Source organism: Pieris napi, chromosome 19 (assembly GCF_905475465.1).
Source record: "Pieris napi chromosome 19, ilPieNapi1.2, whole genome shotgun sequence".
NCBI lineage: Eukaryota > Metazoa > Arthropoda > Insecta > Lepidoptera > Pieridae > Pieris > Pieris napi.
The window spans coordinates 294,040-316,765 of record NC_062252.1 but is presented as its reverse complement, the minus strand read 5'-3'; the positions used below and the strand labels follow the sequence as shown (position 1 = coordinate 316,765).

The following is a 22,726-nucleotide window of genomic DNA, read 5'->3' as shown; positions in this document are numbered from 1 at the left end:
GGAAACGAAGGTTATTTGTAGTCCCTTGGGACAGAACGAATTTGTGGCACCAAACCCTCTTAACGAGTGCGAAGCCTCTAGCGTTGCGAGGGCTTAATTTAATGCTGTATCCGAAACGATCGATTTTACAATAAAATTTAATTGCGAATTCGCAAAAGCAATGTCAAATTAATTACCGTTGTTAGGGTACGGTAACATAATATCTTATGTTACGGTAAATATGTTACATAACTATGGCTTTGGCATCTAGGGTAGTTGTATAGTTAAAATAAATAAATATTTGCCTTGTCTGTAGTTGTGTAGGATTTGTTATATTTAAATGTTTATCCGACTTGACTTTAACAAGATCTATTAAACAGGGTTTAATTTTTTTACACATATTATTTCTTTGATTAATTTTAAATGACTGAGAATCTTAAATATATGGTAGAAAGAATTGTAAAATTTAGTATTTTTAAGACTGAAATTAATATTTCACTAGGTACCTACTTTTGAAAATAATTTAAAGCAATGTGATGAATTATTTTGTAAGCATTGATACTTGATAAATGCAAATAAAATAAAAATGTTAATTCAGTTTTTAGGATTTAGTGTCAAATAAATTTATTTTTATGATATATTCATGGAAACTCCAGATATGTAATAAATAAAACTCGGTATTACAATATTAGCAAAAAAAGACATTTATTGTGTACTTAACGTAATACAAATAGGAAATTAAGCCGTTCACATAAACACTGCAATATAAATGAGTTTACAAGAAAAAGCTTTTTATCTTCACTTTTCTCCGTCAGCAGTAGCATTCGCTTGAGATGTCTGATCCTTGATCTCCTTCCTGACTGGACCGGTTTTAGCGATCGGAACTGATCTCTCATTCTTCAGAGCTGGTGCAGTTCTTGGAGCTACCACAGTGAGAACACCGTCGGAGGACAGCCGGGACTCCACAGTATCTGGGTTGCAGCCCTCGGGCAGTGCGTACCGCCGAGAGAATTGCCGAGAAATGAAGCCGTGCTCGTCCTTCTTCTCCTCGTGCTTTCCCTCAACCACAATGTAGCCGTCAGCGGTCTTAACCGTGATGTCCTCTGGTGCAAAATGCTGAACGTCTAAGTTTACTTGGAATTTCTCCTTATCCGCCTTGATAGTTGAACCGAAGTCTCGTGTTGCGGCCGCCAGCTGACGCCAGGGTCGGTAGTAGTCCCTGGACAGCATTGGTGTCACAGCCGCGGTCAGCAAATCTTCAGGCGTGAGAGCCACACCAAAATCCTGATCCAGCACTCGGTGAGGACGCTCGCAGCCAAGGATGAACGGTAATAGAGACATTGTTTGTATATTCGCAGTGCGTTTGTCACAAGTTGTCTTCGCTATCGCTTTCCGAAAAATACTTGTCGAGACGCCGGCCGGCACAGCTTATATACTGTGGACGTAGCGCCATCTAGTAACAGGTAGAACAATCTAGAAATACTTGTTTACGTGTGCGCGTCTAGAACACACACAAAGCTTAGGCGACGGGCGATGTTCCTGGACATTCTAGACTATTCGGCATCTGTTGTCATAGTGTGCAACTTCAACGTAAAATTTGTTTGTGTGCGGTTTCCAGACGCCCTCTTATAGATTTTATATTTAAGTATACGTACGGTACTTATGTTTGTTTACTTTTTATATTTGTACATAACAGTTACACTTACATAGGCTCTTCATGAAGGTCAATCGCTAAATAAATACATGTTTGAAAAAACTACACACCTATTTATTTTCAAAATAAAAATTGAATCAAATAAACTAACTATAACTATATTTTAAATTTTTCAATGTTTATTAAGAAATAGATATAAATTTATTATTACAAAAATGCGATTCACTTCTAAGGTAAGTTTTAACTGTTCGATAAAAATCAATTTAAAATTGCAAACCAATATATATAATTACCTTACTTAGAAACCTTAAAAATTAACTAGCCTACCTACTAATTAAATCCTATAGCAAGTGGAACAAGTTCTATAATAGTTGGTTATAATTTTGTAGATTCATTCGGATTAGGTACATAAAGTTCTCGATAGATCTATCTATGTAAAAAATACTTAAAGTACCTATAAAGAAAATAATATTATCTGCATGTCCGGCCGCACAATGTGTGAGAGCAATGAGTAATAATAACGTGAATCAGTGGTTCCAAAAGTCTTAACTAAGGCATGAGCATGTTGGCTTCTTTTAAAGCCGAATGATCTCGAAACAGAAATCATTGTTTACATCGAATACAAAGTAGACTAGTAAGACACGTAGACTAAACGGAATACTTTAGGGTGGACAGTAAAATAAAAGTTGTCTTTAAAAATTCCCTAAAATTCGTTATCTTTTTATTACAATAAAATCTATATAATTATAATAATTTAAATATATGTGTTTATTGTAATTGTTATTTCTCTTATGCTAAGTAATGTTGAGAACCACTAATATTCAGTCTAGACTCTAGATAACCCTGGAACATGTATTGATCGTCCTCGAACTTGTTAAACCTACCACAATATTATATACAGTGGTATAGACCAGTTTTTAAGAAAGCTACTCTCCGGTAGATGGCAGGAAAATACAAAGTATAGCCATAGTTTAGACTTTAGAATGTCACATTTCCTTAAGTACAATAATTAATTATAAATAAAATTATAACAATATTCATTACATTTATAGATTTATTAATTTAACTCAATATCAACGTCTTATCGCATTGTGGAGATAAAACATGTTGATAAAATGTAAAGGACACGTCAGAATTCGAGAATTATCTATTCGACGGTAGATGGCAGTCAGGCTATATAAGCAAGAAGCGCGCGATTAGTGCATGTATTTTGAATTTGAACAATCGAAGTGCGCGATACATAACATCTGTAATACGGAATTTTTCAAGAAAATTTACTAAACTATACAAAATGAAGTCGATAACATTGCTTTTTATTACTATACTCTTCACAACAGTTCTAAGTGAAGAAAATTGCGAGGAAAAGAAGAAACATCATTTGCATGATCAAGAATTTGGTATGGCACTTACACCTGATGCTTTAATAACAAGCATGATGACGCCCTGGATGCTCAGAGATTACTTTCGCCCGTGGAGATACCTCGATGAAATCACTCGGGATTTTGGATCAACTATTGTTAACGACAAGCAGAAATTTCAGATTAATTTGGATGTACAACATTTTGCTCCAGATGAAATAAACGTCAAAACTGGTGATGGCTATGTAATGATTGAAGCAAAACATGATGAAAAAAGAGATGAACATGGATCAATTTCACGCCAATTCGTAAGGAAATACTCTTTACCGGATGGGGTAGAGTCGGAAGATGTGGTATCTCAACTTTCTAGTGATGGTATCTTAACGATTACGGCGCCTAGAAAAGAAGTGGATTCAAAAGGTGAAAGAATCGTTCCCATTACACAGACTGGGCCTATCAAGAAGGATAAGAAAGAGACAAAAACTGCTTCCGAAGGAACCTGTCAAGCGCAAGATGGAAAGTGTGGTTCATAAATTTTTTAAATATTTTCTTATCAGACTGAATTATGTAATAAACTAATATAATCTTTTTTAAAGCCTTTCATTTCATTTCACGTTGCGATGCCTTATTTTAATAGAAAGTGTATTAAGGTGATATGGTTATTTTTGTCTCGTGGACACTGCACGCGTCAGAATATAAAGCTTGATATTTTGTATATTATGTACGTTAATGTTAAATGTAACCACTACATTTTCTTTAATATTTCATATTCGTTACCATAATTGTAATAAATTCATAAAAATAATTAATTTGACAAAAATATCTGTGACTGACGATATTTAATATCCTATATTATAAGCTATTCTAAAGTAAATACATACTCTGTGGTTACGGGTATAACTGCCTTGAGCCTTGAGGCGTAAAATGTAAATATTATTTTTAGATTTCAAATAAAGCTAAAACATAATTGTGTTTAATCATTTAAGGAATAACGCCGTAATAAAAATGGTTAACTATTGTTGTGTGGTTGGATGCGGACGTAATAGCAAAAGTAACAGACATTTAAATTTCTACAGTTTACCAAAGCAAAAACACCGGTAGTTATATTACATGTTTTATTTCTAGCTTAAACATTATTATAAAGTGCATAAAATCTTTTAAAAGCTGCAAAACATTTTTTTTTCAAAAAGATTTCATTTGTGACACCTTTCACCTAATTCTTTATATTTAGCGAAGTTCAAAATCAAAATACTTAAGGAAATAAATATTATGTATAATCTTATAAAGCTAGGGCAGTACAACTATAGTAAATATTCCATAAATTGTATATTTTTAGTCAGAAACAATGGTTGAAAGCAGCTGGTAAAGAAGATCTTCTAAATCAAGATATGGAAAAATTGAGAAGAAATTTAAGATTCTGTTCAAGGCATTTTCCCCCTTCTTCTATAAAGAATAAACATCTAAATATTGATGCAGTTCCATCAGTAAGACTACCTGGATCAGTACCAGGTAATTGGTCATTTATACATCTGTTAGAATATATTTAAAATAGATCTTGATCTAGATTGTCTAAATTCAATACCATTTATTTGATATTTTACTTAATCATTATTTTCTTTTCTAGAACAAGATATCCTCCCTACTGTACACGAAGGTATTATGTGCAATGTATGTTCAGAACAAATTATTGGTTTCCGATATAAATGTGTTATGTGCAACAACTATGATCTTTGTCAAAAGTGTGAGATGCTTGAGCTACATGAGGACCACTATATGTTGAGAATACCAAAGTCTATTAAGTTTGTAAGTATGAAGTCATAAAAGTAATTTTGTCAAAAATCCAATTACAACAATTTAAATCATTACCATTTAAAATTAATTAGTTGCATCCTTTATATCACAATGTTTAAGTAAAACAGTTTTAATTCAAGTATGTACACTGACAAACCTGTACTTGCTATTTTAAATTTCATATACATTTTATCTTTCGCTGCTTAATAATGGTACTTAAACATAAATCCTTTGTGACCTTACTTGTTTTCAGAAAATAGCAGACACGTTTATAAATAAATGGAGAGAACTAATTGAATCTGAAAATAAGACTAGTGCTTTAAAAGTTGAAGATTCTAGTGATGATGAACCAATTACTAAATATAGAAAAACATCAGGTATAGTCAACCTTCCAGAAAATGTTAAATGTGAAATAAGAAATGAAATACAAAGAGCAATCAAGTCATTAAGGAATACGGAGAAAGAGGCTCGGACAACTGAAAGTTCAGTTGACGTAATTAATGTAACAAACAACATAAGTTTAAAGCCAGCGGTGGAATCTGAATATGAAAACAATGTAATTGAAAATGGATCAGAAATACCAACACAAATTGTGTTTGCAGATGTAAATAATATGAAATGTGAAGATGATAAAAGTGAAGCTATGGCCGCCTTATCTGTTGTTAATACAAGCACAGAGTCAGGTATGTTTGACATTTAATAGTGATGTCTTTTGAGTCATTCTACTCAATATTAAAATCATATTAATTTTATTGGGCTGTAATACCTGATTAGGCCATCTGCCAGAGTCAAATACATATATGATGTAATCTTCATATAATCTTTGATAAATTATTCATTTACTACTTTATAAATGTGTGTATGTTATTAGATTTGATATAAAAAAATAACCATTTTATATTTGCAGGACAAATTCAGCCAGTTATATATTTGAAGCTAAATGATGTTCTCACTCAACTTATGATTACACCAAGTGATCAGACTGCACAGATTAATGACAGCAATATATTTTAAGGAAATTAACATTATAAATTACATGTTATATATATTCTCTTATTAATTTATTTAGGTTAATTAATTAGAAACAATTTTACCTGGGTCTATTTTGAAATTCAGTTAATCGCTAAATTTAATGGTCCTTTTTCATAAGCAGCCTGTTTTATTGGATTATGAATAATTTTCCTTAATAAAACTGGATTACAATTACTTTATAGGCTCTTTTACAATATCTCATTGCTTAATTACATTATCTCATTGCTGCATTTAAGGAGCTCGCGTGTTGAATAAGGAATGTCACACACATATATAGAAATACATGGACTGAATGCTATTGATAATGATTGATTTTATGAACTGCTAAAATGAAAGTTTAAATACTATAATAGGTATATTTAAATATAATATTTTATACTTTTATATATACCTAATATTTTACACAGCCTGGATATAAGTTAAGTTAAAAAAGTATTGTAGTATAAGTGTTTTTTATTATAAAATATAAAAATATGAAATATTGAATTACTTATAATTTTTATTTGTACCTTATAAAAATATGTTAAAAACTGCCCTGAATAATAAAAGATCAGACAATATATTGCAAATCACATACATCACTATTTGGTACATATATACACACAAAATACAAATTATTGTAACTAATAAAATCCCAAATATTTTGAAATTCAAGATGAGGAAGATTAATATATAATCAGTTGCTAGACTTTTTTTAAATTAATTGTTTTTTTTTAATGAACAGGGGGCAAACGGGCAGCATACGGGTATGGTAAGTGATACCGCCGCCCATGGACACTCAATGCCAGAGGGCTCGCGAGTGCGTTGCCGGCCTTTTAGGAATTGGTACGCTCTTTTCTTGAAGGACCCTAAGTCGAATTGGTTCGGAATTTCTTCAGTGGACAGCTGGTTACATAAAGTGGTGGTGCGCGGCAAAAACTGCCTTGAAAAACGCTCAGTTGTGAAACGACTGTGCGTGACAAGTGTTACCGTCAAAACTAAAAACAATTTCTTTGTAGTTGAGTTGTTCACTTCTTCCATCACGAACCTCTATGATAAGCACGCCCCTTTGAGACATTTACCTACTCCCTGGCTCTTTGATGGGATAAAAAGATCAATTCACAAAAGAAACAGAGCCATAGCTAAAATAAGAACTGCCAAATCTGATGCCGAGCGCGAAAAATATAAAGTAATTCGTAATCGTTGTAATACTCGCTGTCGTGATGGTCAAAGGCAGATTTATTATCCACGACGAAAATCTGGAAGTTCCTCAAAACCTTGGGAGTTGGCAGATCGGCACAAAATATTATACCTACCTTCAGAAATTTATATAAACAACCTTAACTCTCACTTCACCTCCTCTACTGCTCACGATAAGCACCTTCTCTTAGGAAGAAACTCAATAAGGTACATCTCTACCAACTGCTATCTTCATACCTTTTCAGTTCACTGAATTCACAGAGCGCGAAGTGGAGGGTTGCACTCTGTCCATCTCGTCGGCTGTGACCAAGTTAAAGTTAGTCGTGCTATAATCTTACTTATCTTGCCAGCTGTTCTTCAAGTCATTACTCATATCTTCATTTTTTCAGTTACTACTGGTAAATTCCCTACTACTTGGAAGGATAGTTTAGTTATTCCTTTTCCCAAACGGCCTGATTTATTTAACTTTTCTGACTTAAGGCCCATTTCTATTCTACCATTCCTATCTAAAGCTCTAGAGCGACTTAAACAACCGCAGCTTAGTGGATTTCTGAATAAGAACTTCATTCTAGACCTTCTCCAATCTGGTTTCCGCCCGGAGCATAGCACGACTGCATTAGTTAAGGTTTCTGACGAAAACGAAATCCACCGAGAGATTGGCAGCTCACTGCTCTCACTCTGCTTGACATTAGCAATGCTTTCAATTCAAATTCTGCTTGGGTTGCTTCACTCTATAAAAATCGTTTCACCTGCTATTTACTGGTTTGAAAGCTATCTTTATGGTCGTCGCCAGTGTATTAAAATCAATGATACCCACTGTCAGTGGAATAATGAAAGTAATGGTGTTCCGCAGGGTTGCGTACTTTCGCCTCTTCTATTTTTTTTCTTTATCTACTTCCTGATAGCGCGGATATCGGCTAATTATCACCTTTACGCTGACGACCACCAAATTTACGTTCAGTCTAAACTGGATGAACTTCCTCTGGCGATTCAGGCCATGAATGATGAACTTCATAATATAGCCAATTAGAATAACGACTGGTCTTAAAATTAATCCTGCCAAGAGCCAAGTCATTATAATCGGAAGCGCTTTCTTTATTTCAAGGGTCCCATGGGCTCACCTCCCTAGCGTTTATGTGGACTAGAGAAAATTCGCCACTGCTTGCACCAAAGATTTTTTAAAAGACTCAATGTCACCGTGTCGTTTAGAGCAGGCCATGTCCTCTAGAACTGACCAGAATTTTAAGTCTAAAGGGTTGAGGTCTGGGCCGGTCTTCAGCTCATATAAAGTCCGAAACGTTGGTTTCAAGCCAGGCTTGGGTAGTTCGTCTGCTGGAAAGTCCACGGTATATTTTTAAAAACTATTGCTAGAGTCTGGCTAATGTATGATCTGTCATCTTATATCTGTGGTGATCGTCGTCATTGAATCGCATTTTTGTTAACAACAAATTTCAAAACATTGAATTTAGAGATAAAAATTGTTTTAGCCGCTGCATTGAGTTTTAATTTATTGTTTACGATATAATACTATATTAAAAATTTATCATTATCAGTTATGGAATATGATACAAGTCAACCATCACCTCCAGGCGTGAGGAATACTGCGGTAAAAAGATCATTTTGTTTCATCTAAAATCTGGAAAATGTTATTCTTAAATAAAATGTACTTCACTCTATAAAAATCTTTCTTTTTCGTATTTGCTAACTTGGATATTATGTTGTTTTGTAGAAATACATTAAGTTTCGTTTTGATTTTAAAAAAAATATGTCTCTGGCTAGCCTATTGATTTCGGAGTTTAGAATTGTTGCTTAACATGTTATTTTACCTTTCTAGTTTCAATGTAAAAGCGATGAATCCAAAATTAACACTCCTCCAAGAACTTCTTTCTCCAATATGCTTCCAACTCCTAAAGGTGTGGAAAATGCAAAGAAACGCCTGCGAGCATTTTCTATTCAAAAAAAGACTCCTATTACTCCAATTATAGCACCCAGGCCTGCTGGGTCCGGCAGTGAGTATCAATTAATCATTTTTGTATCAATATATAAATAATGTATTTATAATGCAGTAGCAATAATGTATATATACATGATATATTCTTGACAATATATGAAATAAATTAGTTTTCTGTTCCTTTAAATTTAATTGGTATTAACAAAGAAGAATACATTTTACATTCGAGCTAAACATGTAAAAATTGAGATTAATCCATTGAAGATTATTCACCGTCTTTTTTTTAATTGCATATAAAATTTATTTGTTGCACTTGCAGATACAATGGTGTTAATTGGGAAGCTGAGTGGAGTAAAGCCAACTCTAAAACGCGAAGAAGACCCTGACCCTAAAGTTCCCAAACTTCCTAAACCACCAAAACCTGGTTCAGAAAGAAAGGCTTGGCAAGGTAACGCAATTACAGTGTATGGCACATTTGTTCATTAACTTTGTACTTGTTTCCAGCTATTAATAAAGGTAAAATGAAACATTTTTATTATACTTCCTTTGTGCATCTGCTTGTATAGTTCATATAACCTAGAATGATTGTTTGCGAGGAAACAATTCATTTTATTTTGCTAGTAATATTATATTATAGATTTGTTTCACTTTAATGAAAAATTAGAAATTTATTTGTTACTAACATATTGCAATTTTATTGATAAGCAAGAAAAAAATGCAATAATCAACATCTTTATACCAATTTACAGATACCTATTCAGAGTTGCAACGACGGACACAAGCGGATATTGAAGATATGAAGAGAAAGATGGAGTTAGTTGATCTTGGGATCCCATTGGGCCTGATATGTCCATCATCTACTAGTGATACTGCAATGCCCACAAAGGCTATGCCACCCATTAAGTCTTTTATAGGTAAGTTTAATAACAGCTTAAAGATAATTTTTAAAGGAATTTAATGTTGGGATAAAGTGGGATATACTCTGCAAACATCATGCTCTATGTTTCCTAAAATTTTTCTTTAGCGTTGCTTTTCCAAATTTTCTATTAATCAGCATATAAACCTGTGATTCAAGACAGGTTGGTTTTGTATGAAGTATGCAGTTTTAGTTTCTTTTAAAATCTTGTTTACAAATCCTTTAGTATCTTCATTAAGATGGGGCTTAGTCTTAATATCTTAAAGAATTTCAGCTGCATGAAGAAAGTAAAAGTAATTTGCACTCTAGTAAAAGACCAATTTCCACTACAACATTAGACTATTGTCATTATTGGTACTTTTTAATAAAGTATATATTACTATAACCAATGCTACAAGCACCTAAAAGACAACAAGTGATTATTGTCTGTGATGTTGTGTCAGATGTAAGAGTTTATTATTAAGTTAGGAAAATTTATTGAAAGCTGAAATAATTACTATAGTTAAATGACTTTATGACATACATAGGCCGGTACCGCATCTATTCTGGACTGCATGTTTCTCCATGTGCTAGAAAAAAGTCTATACTTTGTGAGTTTGCAATAACTATGTAATATCAAGGTAGATTTTAGATAGTAATTAAAGTATATATTAATGTTAACTTAGGTATATGCTCTTAGTGTAGGTGTTAGTAAATGGTAGTACAATATTAATAGCAGGTTGACATACATTATGTACAATTATAGTAAATAGTAGTAAATTATAGTAGTATATTAGTAGTCATATATTGTTACTTGTAACTTTTTAGATCCAACCAAAGTAGATGAATTAATTCGTGAAGCTAAAAAAGCCAAACTGGAGGGAAAGCCTTTCAAATTTGACTACAGAAAGTTACTGCCTGACTATGATAATCCATTTCAAAGAAAAAAAGACGAAAAAGAAGAGAAGGATAAGAAACACAATCGGCGGAAAGGTGACTTTAAAGATAGAAAGGACAAATACGGTTCAAGGCGCTATTCGGATTACAGAAAAGATAGCAAAATTAAAGAACGCACCAAAGATAGAAAACAAAAAGTAGTTTCAAAAAAAGTTGAACTTAATGCTAAAGAAGATGTTCACTTTGGTGATTTTGTAGTTTGTGATAGTTGGTCACTCGATAATGAAGATACCAATATATCTAGCCCGAAAACAGATAAATCTGATTCTCAGAGTTCAGCACCAGAAAGAAAGAATTATAAAGAACCGTCAGAGTTGCTAAGAGCCAGCGCTGCCAAAAAGAATGAAATTATTAAAAGGGTTACAACCGACAATAGAATAAAAATTCAGCCGATAATAGACACGTTTAAATATGAAACTGACGATAATAATGAAGACGTATTGAATATTTTTGATGCAGAGACAAATATTGATAAATTTGCAACAGTACGATCCACAAAGCTGTCGTTGTATGATTCGCCTAACAAAAAATCCATAGATTTAGACGATACTTCAAGAGATTTATCATTGGATGATACGTTTTTAGAATCGGTGATAAATGAAATCAAGGTTGAGGAGCTAAACGAAGACGATAGTCAAGATAAGGGGCTGGTTGAATACGAATCACCAAATAACGATGATACACCAAATACATCCGTCAGTGAGTCTGTTACACCTGAAATAGTACAGAAAGAAAAGAAAAACGAGTACTCAGACGGGTATAGGTCAACTGAAAGTGGCTATAAAACAAGTGATACGGTCGAAAGTTTCAAGTCAGGGGTAGAATTTCGTCTTTCAATTGAAAAGGAGCTAGACGATGCGTTGAATGCAGATAAAATGTCGAAGGTCAATTTAGATTCTCTTGAATCATGGACGTTTGTTTTGAAAATATGTCAGCCGTTGTTATTTCGGCATGACAAGAACAAGTGCTACAAGTGAGTATCGTGGTCCTCCTCAATATTATATAATCGTTTCTTTAAACGTAATTCAACAAAATTGCACGTTTCAGAGAGACACTATCAACACCAAAGCTATGGTATTCTACAAATCCAAAATTATGTTCTTGTGTGAAAGAAAGGGATGTCGTTTATGAAGAACTGGAGATCAACAAGATGAACTTAGTTGACCGGGTTTACGGATGTGATCAGTGAGTTTACTCTTATTAATACTTCCTTACTGTGGCCCAGCTGCAGCTGTCTCTTGGAATAGACAATTTTCGTTTATAGATTAGCTTAGGACACTGAATGCGTTATATTATTGTTACCATGACAACCTTCATGGTTTAGTTTTAAAGAAATATCGTTAGAAATTTCACGGAAAGCGTATCATGATACCGTACAAAATTTCTACATAATATCTCTGTACTGCAAATCTGCTGACTTATCTGGTATTTAATTTTGTTTATTGTAAAATATTTAAAAATTTATAAAGTTCTAAATCAAATATTATTAGTGATATTATTCATATTAACTAAGACAATCTGAATTATTGTTTAATAGATTTTTAAATTATAAATTTTTATTCAAATTTGTTTCTTAAAAAACTCAAATTGAAACTATAAAAATCCTGGCTGCTTCACGTGCGATACTGGGTTTTGAAGAAATGTAGTATAATCTACAATTATTCATAACAATTAATTTTTCGACAACTATGTCACTAAATCAAAAGATGTCAGAAAAATATATTGAGCAGATTTTTACACATTATACTTAAGTTTCTCTTTGTATTTTGCAATTATAATGATTTCTTGTGAAATGTGTGATATTTTATTTAATGGGGAAAATAATATGATTATGCATAGAGTTTCCACGAATCTAACGACAGTCATTAATATTTCATAAAAAGTCAAATCAGTGTCATTTATTTTAATTGTTTTAATGCTGAAAATTGGGTGTTATTTATGCATATTTTTAGGATTGTTTATCCAGAATTTTGTATAAATTGTTTTATTGGAACGTAAATTTAAGTTCTAGTTTTTGTTTGAATATTTGGAACAGACTGATTCTGTCAGAGTTGTGGCACCGTTTCGTTGATTACCCGATGCGGCAAGGTAGGATTTTTCTTTTTTGTGTTCCAGATTAACCGTTTTTCGCATTCGATCTACTTTTCAAGTTAAATAGGGATAAAGAATATACTTAAACTTGCCAACTTTTCAGAATATCGGAAGTGACAACATCCAAGTGTCGCAACTGGTATCCATCGAGTAATAATTGTCTTGTCGAGAGTAAACTGCAACTCTCGAGTGAATGGGAGGCAGATGACAGTCAACAGTCACTCGGAAAAGAGAGGAGGTCTCTCACTCCTAAGACAGAAGAGTTGGACCTGGATAGAGAGTACCATAGGTATGCTATTAGAAGACGCGCTTCAGGCTTTATGCTTCCTATAGATTAGCTTTCTAAGTTTTGCATCATGTACATACGTTTTAAATGAAGGCTTGTGCTTGCTCCTAGATTTATGGAAGCTGTGTGGCCAGATGTGATAGAGACCAAAAAGGAAACGTCGGGAAGTACCACACCAGTGCAAGAAAATAGAAAGAAGAGAAAGGAAGATAACGATACGAGGGAAGAAGAAAAGAGAACGAAGAAGATGAAGTTGAGCAGTGAAGGGTGGAGTCAAGAGTCTGAAGTGGAAGAGGATGATAGGAGGTTCGTATCTCTTCTTCTTTAAATCCTGACTTTACATATTTAAAGATATCAAAATACTGAGGTTTCTAAACAGACGAAATATTTCTCCCTTACATATTTTAGATTCGATTCGTGCTACAAATGTGTAGTAAAATTTAACCAATTTACTCAGACCATCAGACTTTACTCAAATACCTTTTTTTGGCTGAAGATTTCATTTACTTCTTTAAGAAAAATCAGCAATCTTTTCTGAAGATGAAGTAGGTTTAAATTTAACATCAGATTTTTTTTTGCGAAAAATCAGAACTATTTATAGTTTATTTTCGTCTAAACCTCATGAAAATAAGTTGCTTTGCAGATAGAAAAATACGAATATAATTGATTGACGATATTGACTTTCTTAATAAAATTGTGTAGGATTTTACTCGAGTATGTGTTTAATTGTTAGCAAGAAGAAAAATGAGAAAGCGAAGAGCAGAAAGAGAAAACACTCCACGTCAATATCGTCTTCGTCGGACAGCGAAGAAGATTCGAAAAAGAAAAAGAAAGCACTTAAAAAGAAGGTAGGATTATATAAACTTGAATGATGAATGATGATGATGGAGTTTCACTTGTATAAGTGATATGTTTATTTAATTGAATAAATTGCAATTATATTTCAAATAAATTATATTATATACTAGCAAACGGCAAACGTTGTTTTGCCATGTATATTATTTCTAGGAAACATTCTTTTATTTCAATAAAAATAACTATCTACTATAATATAAAATAGGGGTTGATCGTAGAGGGGTGAAAATTAAGGGTTGTATTGTATACTGTATCATAATAAAAAAATACAAAAAAATTGCCCAAAAAAATAAAATGTAGGGGTCGCCCTTAACATTTTGGGGGATGAAAAATAGATGACAGGCTTAACCGATATGCACACAAAATTTCACAAAAATCTGTCGAGCCATTTCGGAAGAGTTTAATTACAAACACCTTGACACGAGAATTTTATTACCGAAATACAAAGTCCCCTCATTAATAAAAAAGTTCTTTCTCGAAAACAAATATAATGATTGTCAATCAAATGATTGTGTATAATATTTCAGGCAATGAAAAAGGCGAAATCCAAATCGGCTAAGCGTCGGCGCATAGGTAGAAAACTTTTGAAGAAATTAAAAGAAAAACAGAAGAAAAGTAAAAAGAAAATTGAAGACGACTCTGACAGTGGTGAGTTTTGTATGATGTATATACATTTCCGTCCTTCTATTGTATAATTAATTACATTCCATTCCATTTTCAGAAAAATCCAAGAAATCTAAGAAAAGAAAATCGGAAAAGGATAAAAAGAAAGACAAAAAGAGGAAAAAGACAAAAAAAGTGAGCAGCAGTAGCAGCAGTAGTTCCTCTTCAGATAGTGAAAGCGAACGGAAGACGAGCAAGAAGAACAGAGAAAAGAACCGAAAAAGAGGGAAGACTTCATCGGAAACGCAAAACGAAATCATTCATCAGGTCGACGCGAACATATTAAATAACATTAAAACTGAAAAAACAACAGACGACGAGGAATCAAAATTGATGGAATTTTCACCGAGACGACAGAAACCACGAGAAATCATCAACGTCAAAGAGTTACAGAACGATTTCGTTGGGAATACACATGTCAAAGAGGAGATCGAAGAAAAGATTGAGAAAGTAAGAGATGAAAAAGAGAAAGAGGCGGAAGAAGTAGAAGAGTCTAAAAGCCCAATCGTCGAGAGTAAGAAAAGTGAATGCTGTTTAAAGGTCAGTTTTATATAGTTCGAGACTAAAACTAAAAAGTACCAAAATTCATTAAAATAATATTTTTGTGCCCTTTTTTCACGCTGCGTAGGATGACTCGGATGATGCAGACACAGAGACCAGTACGGTAGACGAAGTTGGAGAGAATCAGGTTAACATTAACTGCTTTGGTTAACGCTTTGGGGCCTAGGGCTCGCATTGATACGCTCATCCGAGCTGTATGTGTATTTCGACGCTAGATTTTTCTACTTTTTGGAAGATTTTCAAATGAAAGGAAACCTCATTCTATATACCTCAGACAATTCTATGTCTCTGAACAAAACACCTATAATAAGTTTGACATTAAACCTAAATATTAATTTAGGGCAATAAGATATGTATATGTGTATATGTTATGTGCTACTTAAAGGGCATATCATGTTGCACGTTAAACAGTCTTTTCTCACAGAATAAATAAAGAATAAAAAATAAAATAAAGAATAAATAAATAATAATTAAAGTAAACACTCGTATTTAAGGGACCCTGCATGGGTTCACCATTCTACGACATAGAGCAAATGAGTCTTGATTTTCTGGCGATTTTTTACTTTAACGAGGTTTTATAACTGCGTTGATGTCACGACCCTTTCCACGTTTCAGGAATCACCAACAGAGAAGGAGCTGAAGCCAATTGAACCGGTGAAGCCAGACGAGAACTCGCAATGCTCCTCCCAGGAATCCGTTTACAGTGCGAAGGTTTACATGAAAATGATTTTAAAGATGTTTATTGCTCTCCGTCACATAGAAAGTAAGAACTACCCGAAACCGCTTTTCAGAACGAAGACTCCAAATCGACGGACGTCCAGGACTACGAGAAGGACGAGAGCCACCTGCGTCCGTCCTCTCAGAACTCCAACTACACTTTCAAGGACGTCATAGACGCCAGAGGCTACAAGGAGGAGAAGTTCGAGAGCTACGAACCGGCCGAGTACGACGTCTACGAGCAGATGGCGATGGCCTACCAGAGCGACGTGGCCGGTCAGGTCAGGGATTCACCGAGTCACCGATGATGCAGATTCACTCCGATCAGACGTTTCAGGGTGATGATTTCCTTTCCAGGCCAGATCCCCGATCGACACGAGCGTGTCCCGCATAGAGACCGTGGTGCGCGTGCGCAGCTGCGGAGAGATCACTTGCGATTGGAGACCCGGTCGCGACCCCGCCGACCCCTCGCCCCACAGGCCTTCGCGGTGGGGTGAGTTGCCCGAGATGAACTTAGTTTACATTTATTTTAAACAAAACAAATAGAGAGTGATAATAATATATGTATCTCTGTTTCACCGAGGTCATAATATTCATTATTACCTTCAAGACATTCGTCTTACTGTGACGGCCGTCCGTCGTTATGTTTGACAGTGAAACAATCTAAAACGCTTTTGCTCTTTAATTTGATGAATTAGTGTAATATACATTTAGTTATTTTTTATCCATTTACATTAAATACATAACAACAATGTTTCAATCGTCAAATAGGAAAAATATCTTTCATTTGATATATATATTTATATATGTAATATACTTAGTAATAAAATTGTTTATTTTTTCTGAAAAAAAAAAATAGATTTTGCTCTTACTACTTTTTCAAGGGGCAAGCCATATGTAATTGTAAATATTATTATACTGTTACAAAAAAAAATGTTGTCGTTTACAGGTTTGAAGCCCGGCGAAGTAAACATAGTGCTGACGGGCGGCGACCCTCAGCCCGTCTACAAGATCCAGAGCCTTGCCAACAGAAATGACAACAATACGCCCATAAGGTAAGTCCAGCTCGAGAGTGGAGAGGAAGCGAGGACATTTAATAAACATTATTGATATTTATGGAATTAAACGTGACGATCTATTCTTCTCGGAAATAAAGTCATATTATCATGATTTAAATTAACTATATTCCAACGAAAGAAATTGTCAAAAAATGTCATCAAAATTGAGTCAGTCGTTTATGAATTTACGCATGTCCGAAGGCGAAACGTATAATATATATGTTCTGGTACCCGTATACCTCCATTATGAAGCTATTTTTTTGTCCTATTCATTATTATTCATTTTTTTAGCTTTGTTTTATTTCCATATCCTTAATTTCTATTTCAAATGTTGTTAGTATTTACTTGGATACTGGATATGAATTAACCCCTATTGGGTGAAGGAGGCCTCCAACCCTTTCCAGATCTCTATCATTGCCAATAGTCTGCCAATCCTTTCCTGCTATTTATTATTTATTAAAATGATTTCTCCTCAGCTACGACGAAGCCTACATGGACACGTACGGTGCATCCGATCGGCTGCAGTACGGAGACTGTTTTGCCACAGAAATCAAACCCGCCAAAGGGGAGCCCGTCCAGCCCCAGGAGGACAAACGGAGCACCCTCGACGACAGGATCAGCCAGGCTCTCAGAGAGACAGGTCGATTTTAATGTTTATTGTTTCATTTTCACTTGAAAGTGTCAATTGTCAGAAATTGTCTGAGTGAAATGGTGATTCAAAGTTATTATTTTTTTTTAAGTTTGTCTATAATCATTTCAGTGTTGGGCGATGTCGCGAAGGAGCTCCCCGGGGATGAGCGTGGGACCGGTGAAAAGACTGGAACAGGGTGAGTTGTTTCACCAAAAATTAGTTTATTTTAATTATTTAAATGAAAATACGTCAGGAAGGTCTCGATTACTCGGCGGGAAGTAAAAGTAATGGTAAATTATTCCAGCGAGTCCCGCGTGCCGAGTAAGCGGGTTCGATTCGCGGACGGGTACACTCCCGGACAGGACTCGGACACGGAGCCTCCCCCCGTCAAGAAGAGACGAGTCCGTCGTTCGGGCTGCGCCTGGCCGTGTCCCTCGACTCACCCAGACCACGTGTCTCTCTGGGACGCCTTGCCGCCGCCTCCGCCGCCCCCGGGGGACCCGCCCCTCAGGAGAGCGAGGCCCAGAGGTACATTACGAGCACGTGTCATAACAAACGTTACAAATAAGCGAAGTAAAATAAGATTTATAGAACCGCAAAATAGTATAACCGCAAAAGACGAAGACTAAATTAATTGAATTAACGAAATAATTTTAGTTTACATTAGAAATGAAATAATGAATATTTCTTTTTTTAATTAGTTCCAGAGGCACTGCTGGGTGTAGGCATGGGCGGGGGCGTTGGCGTGGGCGTGGGCGGGTTCATGCCGCCGGAACCTCCGCCCGGACTTATAGCCCTGCATTGAAGGATATAAATGACGATATTGTAATTTATAAGTATTTTAAGAAATAATATTGTAAATAAATGGATATTGATTGTTTTTGTATTTTGTATGCCTTACAACTCGCAGATACTGGTTTAAGTCGATTTGCGATTCAAGTTTTTTTTACATATGACTGAGTATTTAATGGTTTTGTCCTGACAAGGAACTCCATACATAAATAGCTCTAAAATTATATTTGCACACATATTTTTTATATTCGTATACCGGACACAAATCGAGCACGTCTCCGGTGGATGTTCCATACTTTAATAGCCGAAGATGCGGTTTATCCACATCTCACGAGAGTAATTTTTTGTATGTTTGTATAGGTGTAAGTTGTTTTATAACATTAAATAAGATTAATAGTAGGGATTCCCGGAGTTTGGCTCACTCGTTGCCGATCGAACTAACGGCTGGAGTGTGGCTGTAACTCAATAGTGTCCGGAAAAAAAGAATTTGTACTCTTCCTACTAAAGCGACCAAGCTGAGTCGTTTGCACTCACTCCCTTTTAGCTTTTTCAAGAAATGGCCGATCAGATAATTTGTTAATCACATCATAATGAGGGTGAAATGCTCAGAATAAAATAAACCCTCAATTAATCTCGTACCTAATTAATAGTTAATTACCACCTGATTTTGCATTTCAGTCGTGAAAAAAGGAAAAGGACTGGCTCGTAAATAAAACAATATTGTTTCCACATAGTATTTCTTTATTTAGATCTGCATCACATTTCAATACAATTTTACTCATCAAATCAAATTGAATTTAAATCATGTCTTGCTCAGTAATACGAAAAATGTCATCTCAACCGCCAAAATTTGAATTTACCATACATAATCGACACAAAAGGCGGGAAAGGCATCCTGAACGGCTCACGTTGTTTTTCTTAATGCTAATAGCTGTAGGTGCGCGATACACAGACAGCTCACGAGATAGTATTGTATGTGTGAAATGTGAATAGGTGTAAGTAGTAATTTAAGATATTATCCTTTAACAATAAACCAGACTTGAATATTGCTCTGTCTGCCTTATTCATTTCGCGCTTCCTCTCAAAGTGACGAAGCCTTTAGTTATTTAGAGCAGTTTGCTACACTACCTATGACAGTTAGTATCTATATGAATTTAAATAGACATTTCATAGTCCACTAGCTGGCAATCGGTACAATCATCTTTGGTATCTTTTTACAGACACGCGATTTCTATGTCCCAATAGATAATGCATAATATTTTATAAAAAAATATTAACTAGTATTGAGCAGTTTATATAATTTGATGACAAAATTCTACACCAACTTTTATAGTCGAATAGCCACGTTTTGGAATGTAGAGGCATTCTGAGGGAAAATGAAACTACAGCTTTAAAAACAATAAAATAGATTTTCATTTATTGTGAGACGAAAAATACAACAATGGTACTTATTATCTAAAATGATTAGTGGCAGATTGTCATGTCAAAACAATTGTTTGTTAGGAAGTGGCAGTCCATTCCTAACGTAAGGTAATGTCTTTCATCGGAAACCACGTGGTAACGAATATAACGAAACAGCAATTAACACGAAACGATACCATGCCCTATGCGCTGAAACCGTATCTAGAATTACCATAAACATATGAACTCTCAATAGATTCATTTAACTAGGTTCTCTTAAAAAGGCTTTTACCGAAGCTAATACTCGATTACTTACAAGATCGTTAATAGTGTAATGGTCGCGTTTCTCGTGCTACGTCGCGTCGCGGGCAGCGGGATAACTCTACTACGAAACGTTCTATACAAAATTGAACTTGCCGATCGCTACGTCGTTTCATTTATTTATATTTATTACTAAACAAGTGGGCAGCGAGCGGTCCGGCTCTCGCCGACTCCATCTTTACTTATATCGAAATGCCACTTGCATCCTACGACCCTATGAGCGGCCGCGGCGCTAGAGAAGGACTGCGCCCGGCGGCCGAAGCGGGCCTCTAGCTATTGCTCATAGAGAAGAAATTCCAAAATCAATTCGTTACATCGTAGACTATACTTTGTTTAATAAACTTGAAGTATTTATCAATAATCAATAAGTACATTACAATAATTGAATAGTTAGTATGTGTTCATAAGAGACTAGCATTACAAATAAATACCTTCAGCTATACAATTTTATCTATTTAAACATTTTGAAGATGTTCAAAGTGGACTAGGTCGGTTCGTAGACAAGAAGGCGCGCACGCTTCTTGTTTACCAACTGTCGATGCGTCTACGTTCGAGATATGACTTAAATGTATACTTAGATTTAGGGAAAAGGTCGTCAAAACAAAAAGAAAAGTTATTGAAATTTATAACAAACACCTTAACTAATATTTCAATAATTTAGTGTTAAGTATGTATATATATAATATATATATATAAGGCGCGCGCGGGGGTCGCAGGTCGGGGCGGGCGGAAGGCGAGACTCGTCTGCGATAATTAATCAGTTAATTAATGAAACGGTTTATACAAAAGGCGAGTTCGCCTGCGGCCCGCCGCCGCGCGACTACGTCTTCGACAAAAGCGATATAAAACATTTCATTCCGTGATGACACGACGCTACGCGAATTTTTATTTATTTTGTTTCAAAAAACACACGCCCATTCGCTCGTTCTCGCGCTTAACACTAAAATTAATTATTACAATATTTCATTTGTTCAACAGACGCGCGCCGGGGCACGCGTATAATAATAAAATATTTTCAAAACAATCGAATTAAACACACTAGTTAACAATAAGTAACGTTCGGTGCGGGCGTTAGACGGCGGTCTCGGTGTGGCTGTGGCTCGACAGCCGCTCCACGTCCAGATCCGGCGGCGCCAGGTGCTGCTCGTAGTCCACGCTGGACGAGTGCGAGTAGCGCTTCGACAGCGCCGTCTGTTTGCGCAGCGCCTCCGCCAGCGCCGCGTCGGCGAGGGAGCCGCGCCCGTCCAACCCCTGCCGGAACGCGTTCACCACGCGGATCTGCGCACAACAGTCCGCTCACGCCGCCGTCCCTCACGCGCCCTCCGGCCCCTCTCCACCGAGAGCGTCGGCCGGAGGTCGCGTGTCCCAGAGCCACCTCTCGACTTACCGCGAAGCGAAATCGGAAATTTTATGCATGTCATTTTGCGGCAAATCGAGAGGTTCGTTATTTAATTAAAGAAACAAATAAAAGCACATCGAGCCATAAGAGAGGCGAAAGCGGAATAAAACTTGAGTCACATCGGTCCACGACATCGAAGGAAGTAGATCACACTCCACACTCGACCGGGCTCGGGCGGGCGCCCGTGACGTTGCTTCCGCGCATGCAGTGTCGCTACCCCCAAATACACACTCGTGGTCACTCGCCGTCTGCAGGGTCATCCTGCTTAAAAGCAACGCCCTCGTCCCGCGAAAGCCACCTCTAGTATGAGCTTTTTATCATCGAGACCACTCTGTTAATTTAACTGCCACTCGTACCGACCCGAAGTGGCCGGAAGGTAGTAAGCGGAATCTACAAGTTTTAATGACTCATGCTAGAGGCAAAGCTGACCCTAACCACCTAAGCGCTCGATATCACTAAAAGCTAACGTATGATAGGTCCGTGACGGACCCCTGGCATAATGGTACTTATCGGGTGCAAAATGTGTGGCAACAAAATATATACAACTAACTCTAGTGATGCAATATCATTTTACTGAAATGTCCTACGTACTAGCTGGCGGTACGATTTTTTGTGACTAAGCTAATTTTAGCGCTGGATGATCCCTATCGCTAAGCGACTACTGAATAGAATCCAGGCTCACTTTTTTATGAATAAATGTTTCATGATAACTAAATTTCGAATAAAACGTCCTAAGTATCATGTATAAGTTCGAAGGCGCAAACGTATTGCACGTTGAATGGATCGAACTAAATACAGTGAACAACACTGACGTGATGCGAGTGATCTCATGCGGCGTGCGGTGGCGATGGAGGCATGCAAGCAACACTGACCGATTAAGTTCAACAGCCACAGCAAGGAGTGAAGTTAAAGGGTCAGCTCACAACAAGAAGGATACAGTAACAACGGAAACACTTGAGTTTAGAGTACAGTAAAGTCGAACAGAACATTGAGGGAAAAATAAAAACAAACGAGGTGAGTGAAAGAGCAGGCGTTTGTTCAAATCTTACAGCTTGATCAGTTGAAGTCTTGCTGTAGGGCACAGGAATCAAGCGCTCTTGTAACTCGCCACCTATGACCTTCCGTGTGCAATGGGGATTCATGGAAAAGAAAATA

The 22,726-nt window shown here is 35.9% G+C and overlaps 5 protein-coding genes across 18 annotated transcripts in view; 3 read left to right on the top strand and 2 right to left on the bottom strand.

The window, feature by feature from the left end:
• Positions 1-659: 659 nt before the first annotated feature.
• LOC125059134 (protein lethal(2)essential for life-like) lies at positions 660-1,394 on the bottom strand. The gene has a single exon (XM_047663364.1). It carries the CDS (start codon positions 1,318-1,320, stop codon positions 778-780), a length of 543 nt encoding a protein of 180 aa, XP_047519320.1. The 5' UTR covers positions 1,321-1,394; the 3' UTR covers positions 660-777.
• A 1,438-nt stretch (positions 1,395-2,832) lies between these two features.
• On the top strand, positions 2,833-3,581 carry LOC125059133 (protein lethal(2)essential for life-like). The gene has a single exon (XM_047663363.1). It carries the CDS (start codon positions 2,925-2,927, stop codon positions 3,522-3,524), a length of 600 nt encoding a protein of 199 aa, XP_047519319.1. The 5' UTR covers positions 2,833-2,924; the 3' UTR covers positions 3,525-3,581.
• A 290-nt stretch (positions 3,582-3,871) lies between these two features.
• On the top strand, positions 3,872-6,303 carry LOC125059132. 2 transcript variants are annotated; one of them, XM_047663361.1, is made up of 5 exons: positions 3,872-4,088; positions 4,328-4,500; positions 4,616-4,794; positions 5,036-5,465; positions 5,690-6,303. In XM_047663361.1, the coding sequence occupies exons 1-5, from the start codon at positions 3,997-3,999 to the stop codon at positions 5,794-5,796; spliced, it is 981 nt and encodes a 326-aa protein (XP_047519317.1). In that variant the 5' UTR covers positions 3,872-3,996; the 3' UTR covers positions 5,797-6,303. The 2 variants fall into 2 exon arrangements, with proteins under 2 accessions (XP_047519317.1, XP_047519318.1); XM_047663362.1 differs by having other exon boundaries at positions 3,893-3,917.
• A 2,085-nt stretch (positions 6,304-8,388) lies between these two features.
• LOC125059037 (transcriptional regulator ATRX-like) lies at positions 8,389-18,538 on the top strand. 2 transcript variants are annotated; one of them, XM_047663190.1, is made up of 20 exons: positions 8,389-8,599; positions 8,828-9,002; positions 9,264-9,392; positions 9,694-9,858; positions 10,668-11,769; positions 11,844-11,981; positions 12,991-13,176; positions 13,285-13,479; positions 13,907-14,021; positions 14,556-14,676; positions 14,750-15,231; positions 15,320-15,379; positions 15,868-15,963; positions 16,044-16,250; positions 16,327-16,462; positions 16,919-17,024; positions 17,504-17,667; positions 17,788-17,854; positions 17,963-18,186; positions 18,360-18,538. In XM_047663190.1, the coding sequence occupies exons 1-20, from the start codon at positions 8,549-8,551 to the stop codon at positions 18,461-18,463; spliced, it is 4,023 nt and encodes a 1,340-aa protein (XP_047519146.1). In that variant the 5' UTR covers positions 8,389-8,548; the 3' UTR covers positions 18,464-18,538. The 2 variants fall into 2 exon arrangements, with proteins under 2 accessions (XP_047519146.1, XP_047519147.1); XM_047663191.1 differs by lacking the exon at positions 15,320-15,379.
• A 1,301-nt stretch (positions 18,539-19,839) lies between these two features.
• Positions 19,840-22,726, bottom strand: part of LOC125059038 (plasma membrane calcium-transporting ATPase 3) — an 89,880-nt gene continuing 86,993 nt past the window's right edge. For 10 of the 12 annotated variants that reach the window (XM_047663194.1, XM_047663196.1, XM_047663201.1 and 7 more), the window contains 2 exons: positions 22,621-22,689; positions 19,840-21,450 (listed from right to left, as the gene is read on the bottom strand). In XM_047663194.1, coding sequence (XP_047519150.1) covers positions 21,244-21,450; positions 22,621-22,689 — 276 coding nt within the window. In that variant the 3' untranslated portion in view covers positions 19,840-21,243. The remainder of the gene's footprint in view (positions 21,451-22,620; positions 22,690-22,726) is intronic. The other 2 variants (XM_047663203.1, XM_047663209.1) reach the window with 1 other exon arrangement.